We start from the raw sequence: 19,760 nt of genomic DNA, 5'->3' as shown, positions 1-19,760 counted from the left end.
AGTGGAATTGTCATAAGTAGAAAAAAAAAAAAAACATTGACAGAATTTGTGAATTTGATACAAATGAAGAGGAGAAAAAGTAAAAATTTAGTCTTAAAATATAACTTGGCTAGAATAGTGGTTAAAAAGGGTAATATTTTAATTTCTAGCAAAACTAGAATTACCTATAAGATATGGACAAATGCTGGCTATTTTGGCACTTTTCATTGTATGACTAATGACACCTATGGCATAATAACTTATGTATTCATTGACAAAAATGTGCACACCATTTCATAATCTGAGTACCATACATTAATTTCTTTTTGGAGACTAACTATGAGTTACTGTGCATGCGTCATTTGCAATTGCTTAAGGCAGGTTCAATATTCTGTATGGCACAATCTTTAGCTGATTTTCTGAACCAATTAATGGCTTGCGAATCATGAGTTCATGGATGTTGTTCAAGAACAGCCCTCCAGCTCCTCTGCTTCAATTCCAACATGATTGCCTATCCTTAACGACATTATCCGAAAAGGAGTTCAATCTGTTATAAAATTTTTTGTAATTTCATCTATACAGTACTGATATATAAATATATTCAAAACCTACTCCATTTACTATATGTACAGTACTGTATTGCTTGCAAGAACAGAGCAAGATGTTTATTTCCGAGCGAAGCGAGCCATGTCGGTGCAAAGACCATTTGAATGACGTGATATAAATGACAGGTAATTATGATACAGTACTTTAATTTCAAGTATATAACATGAACAATATATTTTTGGAGGTAAATGTATGATCGCGCCACTTGTATGTGTGAAGATGGCGGGCTAAGAATGCTGTATAGCAGTGAAAAGGGGGTCGCAGATGGGCATTAACCTCCACATAAGCCAAGTGGGTAAGGACACAGCTTGTAGGTTAGGTTAGGCGATGTTCTTGTGTAGAGGTTTTGCAGAAAAATGGAACAGAAAATCTATGCAAGTGGGAGGAACTGGCCACTGATATACAAAGGCACCTATTTTTGTATATATATATATATATATATATATATATATATATATATATATATATATATATATATATATATATATATATATATATATATCTTTTTTCTAATTCTGACCCCTTCTATTGCTACAAATAATTCTTTTTTGATGTTTCCACACATAAAAATCCCCATTACATACTGGGATTTCCCATAATTGTTTTTGTATGGAGAGTTGGAAAACTCTTGACTGAATGATGTCACCCAACGATCATGGTAAGAAATGGATAAAAGGATAAGATAACCAGTAGGAAAAATATATGGTTTATATATTTGGCCCAAATTTAAAAGAATCATATATATTTTTTTTAAAACACTAAGATAGTTTTGATACGCATCTGAAGAGGTAACTGCAGATGGTTGTCTGTCAGGATAGTAATTGACAAGGATTTTTAAATTAAAACACTAGTGGGCAGAGAATAAGAGATTGGGCATATATGAAAAGCTAAGGATACAAAATTTGGTTTCAATGTATATCATATATATATATATATATATATATATATATATATATATATATATATATATATATATATATATATATATATATAATATATAAAATAAATCTGGACAAAAATAACTGCTCATTTTCCATAAAACCTATTCCATGAAGGGACAAATGGATAAAATAATAAAGTAAATGATGATGCAAGAGGATTTTACATATATTTATAGTGTAGGTGAGATTACAAACTTAAGCCTTGGTTAGTGTGGTGTAGAATTAAAATTATCAAGTGACATAAGTGGGTGTGTGTCACTTTAGTTGAAATGTGGAATATTCTATATAGCATAACCATGCAGATTTTCAAAATAAAAACTGAAAAAGAGTTGCACATACCCTGAAAGAGAAAATACAGTAATGTATGTAGTCTACGTAAGATTCATTTTACTCTGATTAACGCAAAGACAAGACACACTAGGTGAGGTTAGGTCGTACTTCACATGAAAAAGGGCTGTACATTCCCTCTCACAGGGTTGAGCAACTGGAAATACACCAACGCACGTACCTATTGACCAACGAAGTGTACGGGTAGTTACAGGAATTCAGAATTCTCATTGTGGGGAAGAACTCGCGATCGCTCTGGAGGTAGAGTCGGAGACTTTCTGGCCAAGAGAGGGTATCAATGAAGTATAGGATGACATTAATGGAGTCCTTCTGGTCCAGAGGACCGAAATGTGTTTGCTGAGAGTCTTCCTCACGAATCAAGGCTTTCAACAATGCCATGTGAACTTCTGCTAACAAGGAACTTTGCTCTTCGACCATCAACGCGGCACAAAAGTCTTCGAACCTCATCGGCGAGAGCCTGACGAGCGTCCTGAAGTGACGCAGCACTTCGTATATACTGACAGCTTTCAGGACATAGGCACGGGGCAGAAGCAAATCGTCAGCCGAAGGAGGCAGCTCTAAAGGCGGGTATTCGCGGTCCTGCAGCCACACGGGAATAGGGGTTTGAGGGCGCGAACTGAAGCAGGACTTGACCTGCGACTCACTAATCGTACTAAAACTAGACAGGGAGGCTTCGCCATCAGTAAAGGCCAAATAGTCCTCCTCCTCCCCTCCCCCATCATCCCCCAGCTCAACGTCACTCCCACTGGCTGACTCGCACAGCTCCTCCTTGTCATCGGAGAGAGCATCGTCCTCCAACTCGAAGTCCGACCCATAGAGATACTCTGAGTCCTTATCATCAAAGTCTGGGTTATAGCCCCTCTTGTTTCGTCCCTTACTGTTCCCTCCCACCGAGCTGTGTGTTTGAGATGCCCCGCTCTTATCATACCCTACAAATTGAGACGACCGAGAGGAGGATGATGGAGAGCAAGAGGAACGAGAGTGATTGTGGTTGCTCTCGTCCTCCTGTTCCATCAGATATCTCGGTTTCTTAATGACTCTCGTTATGCTATTTCTCATCTTCATTTCAGATGAATAGCTTAAAACGGGAGTCGAGCGCGGACGCCCTCGTTTCCTCTTTCTTTCAGACATTTTGAAGGGACTTGTACAGGTTGATCAGCACCTGTACATTACATCAGGGATGTGGTGAGATCAATGTAAACACAAACAAACCAACACGACTGACATCTCTCGCATCCTCTTCAAATTATCCAAACCATAGGCGCCATTTTTCATTCCTGGGTCACGTGACCTGGCTCATCTTTCTTCACTTTTATTTTCAATTCTCATCTTAGACGTCACTTTTCTCGACGGATTTTGTCTCACAATTCACTTAAGATCCCCTGGGAAGATGCGATAATCACCATTAAAGACAAGAGAAGCAGTAAAGCTTTGTTTCAACGGGAAATATAACGCAGGCAGTCTGCCATGGCTTCACAAACAACCATCATCTTATCTCGACGGTGATTGGTCAGTATCTTCGTAGCTGCACCATCATCACTCCAATCGACACTATTATTTATTTCTGAGCTTTATTCCACACAATACATTACGGTTTCTCACTAATGCTACGTGTACCTTCTCACGGTCACTTTGCTTTGGAGTTGACACAGGAAAACTAGGCGAACGTAATAAATATTACCGTACATAAGGGTAGACGCCATTACTGACTTCGACCAATCAGGTGAAGGGTTTCATGGCGCATTGGTAACATTTCTATTATGACAATTTGCAAATTATTCCATTAAAGAACAACAACAAAGATAACATGTAATATCTAAAGAAAAATCTTCTTATATTTAATATAAAGTTCCAATTGCAATATGATGAGAATTAAGGTGACAGAAAAGTTCAAAAGGTTTAGGAAAACCCCCATTACATGAGGATCTGGTAACAGCGAATCAAACCTTGAACAAACAGAGGAATTTTAATGAAAATTTCCAATCTGGAAAAATATATTTAAACAAAAAAAATTACAGTATTTGAAACTTGATCAAATAATTTTATTTATACAAATCTTGACATTGTTTGCAAATAGGATCTTAGTCGATCCAATTCGATTCCGATCCTCTATATCCAGTCGGTTATTGGTATTAGATGCCTTAAAATTATTGTGTTTCACGTCCCATCTTGTACGGTGGTGCAACATTGAGGTTCCGCCGAAAGAAAACCCTTAAAATATCTGCAAAATGGCCTCTCCCACCAGCATGTATCGTTTACAGAAGTTGACGACTACACCTACAGTTGTAGATCTACCTTCGTGTATGTATAGGATGAACCCCATCAATAAATTTGCCAGCACCGATCTTGCACCATCCTATTATGGTTCGACCACATGTGCAACAAATTATCTCTCAGGAACTCCGGTAGGTTTATGGTTCGTGTTTATTCGTGTCACGTTAAATGGCAGTTGTATGATTAACGTATTTAACGATAGAGATTAAATTCACTGTTTATTTCTGATAATTTATTCGATTTATTTTCTTTAAATGGTAAACACCCGTAACTATATCTGTACTTTCATTGCGTTAACGTTGGTCACTACCATAATTTTTTCGTAAACGTTTGTGATTGTATCCTGTAAACGTTTTGCAGACTAAAATTATTTGTGTTGTAAACATAAGGACAAAAGGGTTACGTACACCTCATTGAGGTACCTTTAGTCTTGCCCAATTTTTTTCTATTGCACTAGGAGCCGTGAATGCTATGCAGATGAGAGACCCGGTTGTGTGAAAACATATCACCGGTATTATTATTGTTATTATAATTATTATTATTATTATTATTATTATTATTATTATTATTATTATCAGTATTAAAGCAGGATGCTAAACAGTTAGCTCAAACCCTCCAACAGGTGAAAATATGTCATTAAAGTAAGAAAATATACTAAATTTGGGACGTAATAACTAAAAACTATAAAATAGTTTCAGATCAGTAACAATAAAACAGACCTGTTACATATAAATTATGTAAAGAGACTTATGTTAACCTGTTCAGCATTAAAATATTTGCTGCAACATAGTTTTTAAACAGATTATGGAGTAGCCTTTGCGTGATATCTGGTATATGTTTTCACATGTTAAATAATCATCTCCTGGAGTTTGTAGTTAATTTATCAGCCCCTCCCAATGTGGCCAGGATATGAACAATTATATATAAATTATAGGGAGACTTATGTCAGCCTGTTCAACATAAAAACATTTGCTACAATTCGAAGTATTGTATTAATACAATGTCTTGGTAATTTCCCTTTTGTGATAAAGAGCAACATGTTTGGTTATATATATATATATATATATATATATATATATATATATATATATATATATATATATATATATATATATCTTGTCACACTAATAGCCTGGCCCTGTAGTAACTGCTTAGCTATCAAAAGTACAATGCATGCCTCATTATTTATGAAGAATATGTTTTCGAAGCCACATAATTACCATGGAGGATGTTACTTGTAGGATCAGGCTGTGCTAGGTAGAATTAACCTAGACTAATATAAATTTAGTTCAATGTTTTTTCATTTTCCTAGCATTTCCATAGCTTGCATGTCATGGCGACCATAGTGAAGAATTAATATTTAGATTGCAATGGTCCTGTGTCTGCTATTGTCTTAAATGTCTCGTACAGTAATGTGTTTGCAGTAGCTTTAGCCTTGCTGATTACCACCCAGTTTAGATACATACCATATTATATAAAAGTTATTGAACGTCTTGTGGCAAAATGTCTAAGTAGGTATTTTGAAAGTAATCATCTTTTCCATAATTTGCTGTTTGGCTTTTGCAAAGGTCTTGGAACTTGTGATGTTCTTACAATTTACAATGCTGTACAGATATCACATGATTGTGATCAGGAAGTTCGTAAGATTGGCTGTGATTTTAGTGCTGCCTTCGACCGTGTTGATCATGAGTCCTTGTTTTCCAACTTTAACAGATGGGTTTATTATTACTATTATTACTACTTAAGTTACAACCCTTGTTGAAAAAGCAGACTTTCTGGGGTTTGCCATTACTGGACCTTTTTGCAACGTCCCTCAACCGGAAGCTTCTTGTGTACTGCTCACAAGTACTGGACTCACAGTTGGGATTTCAGAATATCTTTCAACGCCAGTAGGACAATCTATTGAGGGAAGTCCTCAACATGTTTAGATCCTCAGTCTCCTACCTATGACTCTGATAGGCCTACAATGGCTGGAGGCACAATGGTACCTGGACCTTCTACAGCACTGCTGCTGACGGAGGTTGCAAGGGAGTCGCCTCCCCTTCCCAACCTGATGCATCAACCTTGTATCCCTGCAGCTTCATGTCCGGAGGTTATCCAGGATCTCCTCACTTAGAGAGGGTTTTTGTGGCCAGATTTCTTTGTACCTCAGGAGATCATTGACTTCAGTCTACCAGGCTAAGTGGATGGTCTTTTGTAGTTGGTTTCATGGAAGTGGTGTCTCTCCCTTCAGAGCCACTATTCCCCTAATTGCTGAATTTTTACTTCTACTAAATTTTAGTTGTAAAAGGCTATCGCTCAGCCTTGAGCCAGGTCTGTAGACTGAAAGGAGTTGATATTTCATTTTTGGGAGAGTTGTCTATCATCATACAGAGCTTTGAGAAATTCTTTTCTTTATCTTTGGCTTTTTCTTTTCTTCATCTTCCCTCTCTCGGAGGACAGCATCCAAGTCCCTGTCAGCTGGAAGTTGTTGACTGCTGGTAAGCCCCATACAGTGTGTAGCTATAATCTACACATTATTAATATTTCTATTACATCCCCCTTCTCTTTATGAGGGTGAGAGGGGTGTCTGGTAAGCCCCATACAGTGTGTAGCTATTATCTACACATTATTAATATTTCTATTACATCCCCCTTCTCTTTATGAGGGTGAGAGGGGTGTCTGGGTAAACCACAGTGTATATTCCCAAACATATTGCGTATATTTTGCTTAGACAGTGTCACAATGGAGTTTTTACACTCACTTTCCACCTTTGCATGGATTGTCAACCCGCTGGCAGTGTCAAGCCACTGGTTCACGAGGTGTCAAGATGCTCATCCTGCGCATTATCATGCTTGGATGTGGAAATCCTGGGCATTAAAGTTCCTGTCAGTTGAAAATGGATGACCACCCTCCTAAGTGTGTCTCCTACGTAAAGAACAAGGCTTTGTATTCGTGTTGGAACAAATGACAAATTTGGAAGTAATTTGTATTTTTTCTAACCACTTCATACAAACCTGAATTCTTTACACAAATGTTGCTTGCCAGCACCTTCCCCCTGTAAGTCCTTTCTGCCATGAAAGTGGATTTGTAGTGAGTGAGCTGGGTGGGGACTGGTGTTTTCCCGCTACTCACTGGTAACAATTGGTACAAATACTGACAATTTGTTAATTTTTGTTTTACGTGTTCCAGCTTGTACAGTTATCTTTGCCTATGTAAAAAAACTCAGGTTTGTATAGTCAGGTAAAATACAATTGTTCCGTAACCGAAATACATACCACGCTAATTACATTGGGTTTACTTTCGGCGTAGCTGAAATTGACGAGCCAATAGATTTTAACGAGGGTTAACTACCCCCGCGCTAGTTAGCGGGGCTAGGGGAAGGGGTAGCTTGCTACCCCTCCCCCCCACACACCGGTGATTTGCTTCACTTCACTTTTGGCTCGGACGATGTGCAGACCTGTCTGTCTATCGTCCTCGTTGTTGACAGCCTTAATATTTTCTTTGCTTTTCCTCAGCTGTGTGTTTGAAGTTGGCCTCGCCCTTTGGTATTCATCATGCGCAAGTGCCCTGGGATCGCGCCTTGCGGTACCTTCATGTCGGCGGTGGATACCGATCTTCACACCCTTTGCCCGCAGTGTCGAGGGCGACGGTGTGATATGGAAAATACATGTAGTGACTGTAGGGAGTGGTTTGCCTCCCAGTGGGAGAGGTTTGCCCGCCGGCGTAAGAAGTTCAAGAGAGACCGTTCTCCTTCTTCCGCCGCCCAAACCTCCTCCGAAGCTCCCCCTCGTCCGGCTTCTAGTGAGAGGCCGCCGAGTGGGAGTGCAGGCCCTTGTTCTGTTTCCCGACCTCGGTGTGCGGGAAAGGGCGTCGCCTTCCATAGTGGGGCGGCTCCCCCTCCTTCTCCGGGGGGAGGATTTTAATAATGTTGATCCTGTGTCTAATGATGATCTTTTTCAGCTTTGGGCTTCCTTGGGGCTTAAGGGCCTACCCTCCAAGGAAGCCCTGTTTGACCTTATTCAGTTAGGGGCCGCTGTCAAGCAATCGCTGGTGATAGCAGAGGTAGATCCTCTGTCTACCGTCGACGTCGTGGTGGCAGAGGCTTCCGACGGGTCTGGTCAAACCTCTGCGGCTCCTGATGTTGATGATGTTGCTGAAGGCTCCCCTCCCCCTTCTGTACATCCTTCGAAGGGGGAAGGAGGTCCTACGGTCTCTCCTGCGGTCAAGTCTCCCCCTCGGGGGAGCTCTCTGACTGAGACTCCTCTTCGGAGGACTGATGATCCTGACGACCTCCCTCGTGGCTGCCTTCGCCGTAAGGCTCATCGTCCGCTTCGCCGCAAGGGCCTCCCGTCTCCCTAAAATGATGTCAAGAAGCGCCTTTTCGAGTCTTCTCCTCCTCCGTCCTCCGATGGGGACTCTCCTCGCAGGGAACAGACTGTAGCAGCCACGTCCTTAGACCTCTCTGGGGATCGTTCACGTTCTCCCACGCCTTCCAGACCTTCCACCTCCTGTGCAGATGACCAGCAGTCTTCTGATCTCGTCAGCCGACGGGCACCGGTCCCTTCGGGGCAAAGGGATGTCGCCCACAGCGTGGGTGCTTCCCTTGCGCGTCAGGGTTCCCCTGCGCGTTCACGCGTAGTAGCGCGCCAGCGCTCTCCTAAGGATAACGAACATCCTCCTGTTCCTGCTGCGCGTCCAGCGCGCCAACGGTCTCCTGAGCGCACCTGCGCTTCCAGTTCCTGACACTCACCCACGCGCCCTAGAACTCTGGTTCAGGACATGGGCAAGGACTCGTCTTCTCCTCGCCCTCGCGATCCTGCTCGTCAGCTTTCTCCTGCGCAGCAATGCGTGCAGTCTCCTGCGCAGCAATGCGTGCAGTCTCCTGCGCGTACATCTAGAGTTCCTGCACGCCCACGCGCCTCCTCTTCCTGAGCCCACTCGCGAGCGTTTGCCTTTGCGCGTCGCGCCGATAGCTCCTGCACAGTCTTCTACGCGTCGTCTTCCTGCTCGCCAGCGATCTCCGACGCGTCAATGTTCTCCTGCTCGTCAACGATCTCCTGCGCATCAACGGTCACCAGCGGGTCAGCGCTCCCCTGAGCTCTAGCGATCTCCAGACTGTCCTCGTGATTCATCGCCTGCGCGCAAGCGCTCTCCTACGCGTCAGCGCCCAGCGGATCTGGAGAGACATAGGACGCCTGCGATCAGCCCGCCCATGCGCAGTCGCTCGCCCACACGCAGTCGCTCGCCTGTGCGTTCTACGCGCCATCGATCGCCGACTCGCCATCGCTCCCCTGGCCCTCAGCGGTCTCCTGAGCGCTCTCGTTCGCCCACGCTCCAGCGCGCTCAGTCACCAGCTCGCCCACGCGCCAGCGCGTTCACTCACCAGCTCGCTCGCGCTCGTTTGTCTCCACACGATTGCGTGCCCACACTCCAACAGCCCCTCGCGCTCGTTTGTCTCCACACGATTGCGTGCCCACACTCCAACAGCCCCTCGCGCGCGACTCTTTTGTATCGCCCCCGCGCGAGCGTCAGCACGACCCCCGTTCGCGTCGGGATCCGCAGCTCGCGGCAGCAGCAGGGACGCGTGTCGCCAGGTCGCAGTCGGGATCGCCTCCGCCTAAGCGCTGGTCTCTTTTGCAGGACAAGGAAGGACCTACGGAGAGGTCAAGGCAACTTTCTTCCCCTTCTTTTTTGCAGGTAGGTCCAGTGGTGTCCACTCTGAAGGATCGCCCGATCCCCTTCCCTCCAGCAGGAATTTCGGACTCTGTGTCCGTGTCTCGGCAGTCTTGGTTTGGTCCTCTGATGCGGGCGTTAGTGAAGGCTATGAAGCCGGCACTTGCCGATCTAGGACACAAGCCAACGACGGCCTCGCCCCCACTGAAGAGAAGGAGAGGAGTGGACTCTGTGGTGACTTCTCCCAGGGAGAAGTTGGTTCCTAAGAGGTCCGTCAGGAAGGCTCCGTCCCCTTCGCAGTCGTTTTCTCCTTCTCCCGTAGACGAGGCCTTTCTGTCCTCAGGAGAGTCCAGTGAGGCGGCGGTCTCCCCCTCGGCACCAAGGGGGGAGTCACCTCCTTGAGGAGGAGAATCGTCTCGCGTGGAAGGTGCCTACCAGACCTCTTTGCTGGAGTCTTGTATCCCGCCCAGGAGGGAACCCAAGGACTCCAAGACGATGCCGAAGTCTTCTTCACGAATTCGTCAGGAACCAGCCAGGCCCCGGGAGAACGTCCACGTGTCTCCCCAGGAGGAGCTTCCGGGGACAGGAGACTTAGCTGTCAGTCCGCAGGGAGGAGAGCAGCAGGAGTCTGAGCATGCCTTCTGGCAGGTCTTGGGCCTGATGAGACAGCTCAACGGGTTCATGGACCCTGTGATCGCCCCCCGTGAAGGCAAGGACACGTTCCTGGACCAGGTCTATGGAACTCAGAAGCCCCCAAAGGCCAGTGCGGCTCTGCCTTGGTCCCAGGGGGTGAAGAGTGCCAGAGCCAGGGCCAACGCTCATCTCGCAGTACTCGCTTCCTCCATTCGTTCCTCTGCCGGGAACAAACTCCTCCCACCTCCTCGTCTCCAGCAGAGGAGGTATTTTGAGATCATGGGGGAGTCTAGCCTCGCTCTTCCCCTCCATCATTCAGTAGAAGAGCTCGCTAGGGGAGTTCCTCTTGAGAAGCGCTCCGCCCGGCAGGTAACGCTCTCGGCGTCGGAGATCCTGAGCCACGAAAAGGTCGCGAAGTGTGCCATGCAGGCCACTTCGTGGCTGGATGTCTGACTAGGTTCTCTGGGCATCCTATTGCGCTCCGAGGATCTGTCTAAGGAGAGCAATAGGAAGGCCCTGGAGACCTTCCTCCTCTCGGGCACTCGCTCCATCGAGTTCCTGGCACATCAGGTTACCAACCTGTGGGCCAACTTGGTGCTGGAGCGTCGTGATGCGGTGACCGAGAAGATCCATCCGAAGGTCCTCGCTGTGGATGTCTGCAGGCTCAGACACTCCTCCCTCCTTGGGGGGAATTTGTTTGAGCCCCAAGATATGGAACGAACAGCTGAGAGGTGGAGGCAATCTAGCCAGGACTCCCTCATCCAAAGGGCCCTTGTATCTCGGCCCTACAAGCCTCCAGCTCCGCAGCAACATCAGCAGCAGCCTCGCAAGACACCGAAGCAGGCGCCGGCAGCTAAGAAAGTGGTGTCTAAGCCCCAGCCCTTTCCTGCCAAGGACAAGAGGGGCGGTAAGTCCTCCAGGGGAGGCAAGACTCTTAGAGGGAGCGGCCGCGGCTGCAAACGCTAGGAGTGGCAGTACCCCCGCGTGTCCACCTGTGGGGGGATGCCTTCAAAGTTGCGTGCACAGGTAGCAGCAGCATGGGGCCGATGCTTGGACGGTCTCTGTGATCGGCCAAGGGTATTGCGTCCCATTCACGACATCTCAACCTCCCCTGACAGCGAATCCAGTGTCGTTGAGCTCCTATGCCATGGGATTGGCAAAGGGGCTAGCCCTTCGGGCAGAAGTCGAGACCATGCTCAGGAAGGGTGCTCTCCAGGGTTCTTCAGTCGACTCTTTCTCGTAAAGAAGGCGTCTGGAGGCTGGAGAACCGTCATCGACCTCTCAGCTCTGAACAAGTTTGTCAAGCAAACTCCGTTCAGCATGGAGACAGCGGACACGGTCAGACTTGCGGTGAGACCACAAGACTTCATGTGCACACTGGATCTGAAGGACGCGTACTTCCAGATCCCAATCCATCCGTCTTCCAGGAAGTACTTGAGATTCAGCCTAGACAGCAAGATCTACCAGTTGAAGGTGCTGTGCTTCGGTCTCTCCACAGCTCCTCAGGTGTTCACCAGAGTGTTTACCCTGATTTCGTCTTGGGCGCACAGGAACAGCATCCGTCTCCTCCGTTATCTGGACGACTGGCTGATCCTAGTAGACTCGGAGTCGACCCTTCTTCGACACCGAGACAGGCTTCTGGGACTTTGCCAGGATCTGGGGATCTTGGTAAATCTCGAGAAGTCCTCTCTGCAGCCGTCCCAACGACTGGTTTATCTAGGCATGTTGTTAGACACCAATCTCTACAAAGCCTTTCCATCAGACGACAGGATAGCAAGGCTGAGGAGGGTGGCGGAACCCTTCCTCAGGCGGGAAGAGCTTCCTGCCCAATTGTGGTTGCATCTCTTAGGTCACCTGGCCTCCCTGGCTCGTCTGGTTCCAAACGGCCGTCTCAGGATGAGATCCCTGCAGTGGCGGCTCAAGTCCCGGTGGAATCAAGGATCCGATTCCCCGGACTTTCTGGTCCCGATAGGACCCTCGGAACAGGCGGACCTGCAGTGGTGGCTGGTCGACGAGAACCTGCGAAAGGGAGTGGATCTTCTCGTCCTCCCCCCGGAATTGACACTGTTTTCGGACGCGTCAAAAGAAGGGTGGGGGCTCACATTCTGAACCAGAGGACCTCAGGCCTTTGGTCAGAATCAGAAAAGTACCTGCACATCAACCTGTTAGAAATGAAGGCCGTTTTCCTGGCTCTTCAACAGTTCCAACGGACCCTGGCGGGTCACTCCGTGGTGGTGATGAGTGACAACACCACAGTAGTGGCTTATATCAACAAGCAGGGAGGTACTTTTTCGCATCAGCTATCCCATCTTGCAGTAGAGATTCTGAGGTGGACCGAAGTCCACTCGATAACACTATCAGCTCGCTTCATTCCCAGCAAGAGGAATGTGCTCGCCGACAGTCTGAGCAGGGCTTCGCAGATAGTGAGTACCAAGTGGTCTTTGGATCCTCAGATAGCCAACAAAGTCTTGACTTTGTGGGGTTCCCCAGCGGTGGATCTGTTCGCGACAGCTTATAATTTTAAACTGCCCCTGTACTGCTCCCAAGTCCCGGACCCCAAGGCACTCTGGCAAGATGCTTTCCAATAACGGTGGGACAACATCGACGTGTACGCCTTCCCACCGTTCTGTCTGATGAGAAGGGTGCTCAACAGGACCAGATTATCGGTCAACTTGTCGATGACTCTGATAGCTCCGCTATGGCATCACGCGAAATGGTTCCCGGACCTTCTGCAGCTCCTGACGGAGCTCCCGAGAGAGCTTCCCCCACGACACGAGCTACTCAGACAGCCACATTGCAACATCTTCCACAAAGCCATAGCCTCGCTTCGGCTTCACGCCTGGAGACTGTCCAGTGTCTCCTCACGGAGAGAGGCTTTTCGCAACAGGTTGCAGAGAGGATGTCTCGGCACCTGCGAAAGTCCTCTGAGGGAGTCTACCAGGCGAAGTGGAGAGTCTTCTGTGGTTGGTGTCGTGGGGAGGGGTATCTCTCCACTCGATGCCACTATTCCAGCAATAGCGGAGTTTCTCGTTTATTTGCGGAAGGAAATGCGCCTTTCGGTCTCAGCGGTGAAAGGCTATCGCTCAGCCTTGAGCTTGGCTTTTAGGCTGAAAGGAGTGGACATCTCTTCCTCGCTGGAACTCTCTACTCATACGTAGCTATGAGCTTACCTGCCCTCAGTTGGAAGTGAGACCTCCTCCATGGAACGTGGTTCGGGTTTTCAGGGCTCTTAAGAGACCTCCCTTCGAACCATTACGCCAGGCCTCTGATCGCCACCTGTCTTGGAAGACGGCTTTCCTGCTCGCGTTGGTCTCTGCCAAACGAGTTAGTGAACTTCATGGTCTCTCGTACGACGTCACCCATTCAAGGGGATGGGGGGAGGTAACGTTCAGGTTCGTCCCTGAGTTTGTTGCCAAGACTCAGAACCCTGGAGTGCCGGACCCACGGTTCGACTCTTCCAGGGTCACGAGTCTCCGTTCTGTAACAAGCGACCCAGACCAGCTGCTATTATGTCCAGTGAGGAGTCTGAGGTGTTACTTGAAGAGAACAGCTGCAGTTCGTCCTCAGGTGCAAGCATTGTTTGTTAGCACAGGGAGGACGAAGAGGAGGGTCACCAAGAACACCATCTCGGCTTGGATTCGAAGGGTTATCCATCACGCCTTGAATCCGGACCCTCCTCCGTCACGTCGCCCTAGGCCACACGACGTCAGGGGCATCGCTACGTCCCTGGCCTTCAAGAGAAACTTCTCTGTGACGCAGGTGCTTCAAGCTGGGGTCTGGAAGCGTCAGACGACCTTCACGGCCCACTACCTGCAGGACGTGACCCACAGGAGCCTCGATACTTTTTCTATCGGCCCTGTGGTGGCTACACAACAGCTGGTCTAGCCTCAGGCTCCTTTATGGACAAGTAGCAGTAGGTTGAGGGCGTTGTTACCCGGTTTTAGTCTGCGTGAATGAAAGAGTATGTCTGGCCCTTACTTCTTTCTTCATCCTCCCCTCTCTTGGGGAAGCAGTATCCTGGTCTCCGCATAGCTGACCTCAACCTCTGCAGGTAAACCATGCTTCCTTGTGCTCTTAGTATTAAGCTTAATACTGTCGCGTCCCCCATACCCTGACGAGGTGGTATTGGGAACGTCCTATCCTGGATTCCTATCTAAAGGTCTCAAGGTCAACTTCATAGGACGAGTCACGCTCTTTCCTCCACACACAACTTATGTAGGCCACACGTTCGCAAGGAACTTGTGAGGTGCAGGGACTCCTTTTCTCGAGTGCTACTCACTTGGAGTCAGAGTCCCCGGGTAAAGCCAAAGTCAGTAAGGCTGGGGACTTTCCACCCTTCCTAAGGGGTAAGTCACCCAATGTAAATAGCGTGGTTTGTATTTCGGTTACGGAACAAATGACAAATTCAGAGATAATTTGCATTTTTCCTAACCATACAAACCTTAGCTATTTACACATATTTGCCCGCCAGCCCTGTCCCCCAAGTCAAGTCCTACCTCTAAATGAAGTGAAGCAGTGTGTGGGGGGGAGGGGTAGCAAGCTACCTCTTCCCCTACTCCCTCTAACTAGCGCGGGGGTAGTTAACCCACGTTAAAATCTATTGGCTCGTCAATTTCAGCTACGCCGAAAGTAAACCCAATGTAAATAACTAAGGTTTGTATGGTTAGGAAAAATACAAATTATCTCCGAATTTGTCATATTATTTCCTGTTTTATTTTGCTTCTGGAACTTATAGTCATCAACATTATATTTCCATATCAAAACAATGATACATGTTTAATGACAAAATTTTATACAATAAATGATTTAGCCTTGTGAATTGTATATTGGTAGATTTCTAGAGCTCAAAATTTGGGTGTAGGCATCATGATATGGTGAATCTTGCACCTGATGCAAAGATTTTGATGGTAATATTTATCTAACTTACTAGTATACATGGGTAAGAGTGGCAAATGGAAGAGTGGTAGAAAGGGCATTAATGGATTATATGTTGATAACTAAAAGAATGTTTGGAAGATTGAAAGAAGTGGACATGTTTAGGGGTATGGCTAACAGTATGTCTGGTCATTTTTTGGTGGAATGAAAATTAGTTGTAGCAAAAGAGTGGGGGAATAGAGTAGGTGGATGTAAAAGGGAGCTAGTGAGGGTTGAAGAGCTAATAAAACTGGGGGTAAAAAGTAAATATCATGATAGGTTGAAAATGGCATATGACAAAGTGAAAGTAAGTGAAACTGGTAATTTAGAGGAGTGGAAGTTAGTAAAAGAAAATTTTGTTGGGATTGCAAGTGATGTGTGTTGCAAGAAGTTTGTTGGAGGCAACATGAGGAAGGGCAGTGAATGGTGGAATGAAGGTAAAAGTGGAAGAGAAAAAGAGGGCTTTTGAAGAATGTCTGCAGAATAATAGTGTAGAGAAGTATGAAAGATATAGAGAGAAAAATGTGGAAGTAAAGCACAAGGTAAATGAGGCAAAGAGGGCAGCTGACCTGAGGTGGGGTCAGGGATTGGGTCATTCATATGAAGAGAATAAGAAGAAGTTTTGTAAAGAAGTGAAGAGAGTAAGGAAGGCTGGTTCAAGAATTGAAGAGACAGTGAAAGATGGAAATGGAAGGTTGTTAAAGGGAGAGGAGGCAAGGAAAAGGTGGTCGGAATATTTTGAAAGTTTACTGAATGTTGAAGATAATAGGGAGGCAGATATAATTGCTGTTGCAGGTGTTGAGGTGCCGGCGATAGGAGATAAGAATGAGAGAGAGATTACAAGAGAGGAAGTGAAGAGAGCACTAGATGAAACGAGAGTAGGAAAAGCGTCTGGTATGGATGGTGTGAGAGCTGAGATGTTGAAGGGGGGGGGGTGACTGTACTTAAATGGCTGGTGAGATTGTTCAATGTGTGTTTTGTGTTATAACGGTACCAGTAGATTGGGTTTGTGGATGTATTGTACCACTATATAAGGGTAAGGGAGATGGTGCATGAGTGTTGTAGTTCAAGGGGTATTAGTTTGTTGAGTGTAGTTAGAAAAGTGTATGGTAGAGTACTGATTGATCGGATTAAGGATAAAACAGAGAATGCAATCTTTGAAGTACAGGGTGGTTTTAGAAGAGGTAGGGGTTGTATGAATCAGATTCTTACAGTTAGGCAGATTAGCGAGAAATGTTTAGCAAAAGGTAAGGAGGTGTATATATGGTGCGTTTATGGATCTGGAGAAAGCGTGGGGAATGAAAGTGACGAAGGGACAGAAATTGAATGTGTTTGAGATAAAGTGTCTGAGGAGTATGGCGAGCCATTGTGACGCAGTTCCGGTAGGCCCTGCTGCTTCCTCCGGTGCCTTGGATGACCGCGGAGGTAGCAGCAGTAGGGTATTCAGCGTTATGAAGCTTCATCTGTGGTGGATAACAGGGGAGGGTGGGCTGTGGCACCCTAGCAGTACCAGCTGAACTCGGTTGAGTCCCTTGTCAGGCTGGGAGGAATGTAGTATGTACTATTATAATTATTATGCATATACACATACAGTATAAGGTATATTCTAATGAGTTTGGAGACAGTTTCATTGAATTCCTTGCACTCGAAAATATAAGTATACACACCAACACTATGCCTTTTGGTGAATATACAGTACTGTATGGGGAAAGTGGACCGATATCCTTTCCGAAGTAATTAAGAATCTAATTACATTAATTACACAAACTGACCAGTGTGGGTTTATTAGCAATCGTGCAATTCTGAGTCTCCAAGCACCAAGGATGAAATTCCCATAAAAAACTTAGTTGATCACGTTAGTCACAATATGTTATTTGTTCTAACACGAATACTTACCTCGAACTACTTTCTTAGGAGTTACCTGTAATCTCCTCTCTACCGACCAGAGTTTTGTGTAGGGTACCCTCCATCCCGTTTTCTATGGAGGCCTACCCCGGCATTAAAGAATGTACCCCGAGGGTAGGCTTATCGCTAGGTCGATGTCCGCCCGGGTCACCATCTCCAGTAAGTTCTCTGGTCGCGACGTGTCAACACGTCGCTCTCGTTCTCTATCGATCCTTTGTGTGCGTTCTGTGTGTCCCACGTGTTCCCCGCGTGGTAACTTGTGTTTCCTGTGTACTGTTCCCGGGTGTTCCTGTGTGTTCACCTTCCACCCTTGTGCTTACCCAGTGTATTCCTCGATTCCCTACGTGCCTGTATCTTGCGTTTGTGCATTATGGAGCAAATCCGCCGTTGTCCTGGGCCTAGAGCCGGTAAATCGTGTGGAGCGTTCCTCTCCAAGCCTGAAGTGGACCCTCACTCTATTTGCTCCTCCTGTAGGGGAAGGGTTTGTTCGTCATCAGATACGTGCCCCGAGTGTGTAGGTTGGAGTGATATCCAGTGGGTACGTTACGGAACTAAAAAGAGGAATCGTTGAAACGTTCCCCCAGGAAAGCTAGCGTTACTTCGCCGCTACCATCACCCAGTGAGTGGTCCGACGGGGCCTCTGTTTCGCCGTCCCCTACACAGAGTAGGGGCCGAGGTAAGTCTGTCGTGGAGAAAGAACAAAGCGATCTTCCCTAAGAGTCTAGTGAATGTGCAGTGGGGGTTGCGGGTCCTTCTAGGGCTAGTGAAGAGCCCAGTAGTGCGTCCGGAGAGTCGGCCCTTGTGCCTGGGGGGGCACGTGTCCTCCGATGACCCCTTGTGGGGTAGTAACGTTGTGTCTGTGTCTTCGCCCCTTTCGTGGGCCTGTGTTTCAGGGTCTTCGGCAGGCGGCGACAACCAGGGTAAGTTAGGTTCTACGAGGAATGATGCCTTCGGTTGGAAGCTTCCAAAGACACCAGGTAGGTCCCCGTTATGAATGGAAGAGGGCCTGGATCCCTGGTTTCCTAGCGTGGGGCGTCAATCATCGTTCCCGACCCCTCTCACGGAAGTCTCCGAAGAATTCCTTCAACCATCTACCTCGGGCACTCAACGAATTACGAAGTCCCCCGCGGTCCCCGCTACCGCCCGCCATGCGGTAAGTGCAGTGTCGTCGGGCTCTTCAGAAGAGTATTACTCGTCGGGGGAAGACGCCAGGAGAAAACATCGCCGTCGGAGAGAGCGGTCCAGGAGCAGGCGTTCCCGTTCTAGGTCGCGCTCCAGATACAGCAGGAAGCGCTCCCGCTCTCCAAGATGTAAGTACAGGAGGAGTAGGTAACCGGATGGCGATTGGGTCTTCGTACCCCGTGAGACAAGAGTACGTTGTTCCCCGGACCGCCGGTCCAAGGAGTTCTCGCCAAGGATACCTTCCTCCAAACTCGGCTTTGACTCTTGCAAGCAAGTTCGCGAGAAGGACTCTACAGGTAGGCATAAGTCCTCGAAGCCTCCGGTTCACCCCGCCCAGCGGGGGGAAACGCGCTTCTTTTCGGGCAGTCTGGCCGAACCAGCCCAGCTGGTGCAGCCTTCGGGTCGGAAGGAACGGTTCCCGCTGTCGGGTCAGCCCACGGGAACCGCGTCCTCGTCACCCAGAGACCTTGAGCGGACGAGAGTCCTCGCTGAGTCGACGATGCCTGCGTTAACCCCTGCCCCTGGTGCGGACGCCCCCGCCGAAGAAGTCCAGTACCTCGGTAGGACGGCGCCCCTGGCTCCAAGAACTAGACGTCCGGTCGGTGTGCCCGGCGACCCAGCTCCCCGGTCTCAAGCCGAGACCTCGGCTGATGGTAGGGAGGGTTCCCCAATGGAGGACTCGGCCTATAGAAGGGTGATTGGCCTTATCAGGAGGCACCATAAGATTGAGGAACCTGCACCTACTGACGAAGACTACTGGAGGTCCAGCCTTTTACGGATACAGTAATGCAGACCCCTACCCAACCTAAGACCTCTCTAGCGCTTCCTCTAGTCCGAGAACTGGTCCTAGGGCAAGAATATGTTGACAAAGTGGTGGCTAGTAATGCCGAGGCCCCCAAAACTCAGAGTTCCTCAAAATTGCTCCAGGGCCTCAAGACTCAGGGCAAGGTATATGTGCCAGAAGGGCGTCGTCCAGGCCCCTGTAAAGTGGAACCTTCCCTTGACATCCTGAGTCAGGGCATCTCAGAGGATAGAGCCTCTTCGGCCCCAGTTTGTTTTTCTCCATCGGAGGCCTCCATGATGGAAGAAATGTCGAGGGACCTGGTGCACGTCTCCTCTTGGCTGGGCTGGTGGGCTTCCACCTTAGTAGGAGTGCAAGCCTCGTTCGACCCCGCGGACCCTGACCAGCAGAACCTCCTGAGGGAACTTATTACAGTGATGCCTCAGGATACGAAATTAATCCGTTCAGGATGCGGTTTCGTATCCTGATATTTTCGTATCCTGAGTTGTGTTTTACATGTAAATAGCCTGATCCGTTCCAAG

At 47.5% G+C, this 19,760-nt stretch overlaps 2 protein-coding genes across 4 annotated transcripts in view; one reads left to right on the top strand and one right to left on the bottom strand.

The window, feature by feature from the left end:
* Positions 1-3,890, bottom strand: part of E(bx) (nucleosome-remodeling factor subunit NURF301 E(bx)) — a 120,752-nt gene extending 116,862 nt beyond the window's left edge. The window contains exon 1 of the mRNA XM_068392490.1: positions 2,035-3,890. Coding sequence (XP_068248591.1) covers positions 2,035-3,005 — 971 coding nt within the window. The 5' untranslated portion in view covers positions 3,006-3,890. The remainder of the gene's footprint in view (positions 1-2,034) is intronic.
* A 113-nt stretch (positions 3,891-4,003) lies between these two features.
* AIMP2 (aaRS-interacting multifunctional protein 2) overlaps positions 4,004-19,760 on the top strand; it is an 85,407-nt gene continuing 69,650 nt past the window's right edge. Inside the window, exon 1 of one of the 3 annotated variants that reach the window (XM_068392494.1) lies at positions 4,004-4,279. In XM_068392494.1, coding sequence (XP_068248595.1) covers positions 4,103-4,279 — 177 coding nt within the window. In that variant the 5' untranslated portion in view covers positions 4,004-4,102. The remainder of the gene's footprint in view (positions 4,280-19,760) is intronic. The other 2 variants (XM_068392492.1, XM_068392493.1) reach the window with 2 other exon arrangements.

This window comes from Palaemon carinicauda, chromosome 18 (genome assembly GCF_036898095.1).
Source record: "Palaemon carinicauda isolate YSFRI2023 chromosome 18, ASM3689809v2, whole genome shotgun sequence".
Lineage (NCBI taxonomy): Eukaryota > Metazoa > Arthropoda > Malacostraca > Decapoda > Palaemonidae > Palaemon > Palaemon carinicauda.
The sequence above is the reverse complement of the archived record's forward strand: the minus strand, read 5'-3'. Positions and strand labels throughout refer to the sequence as shown.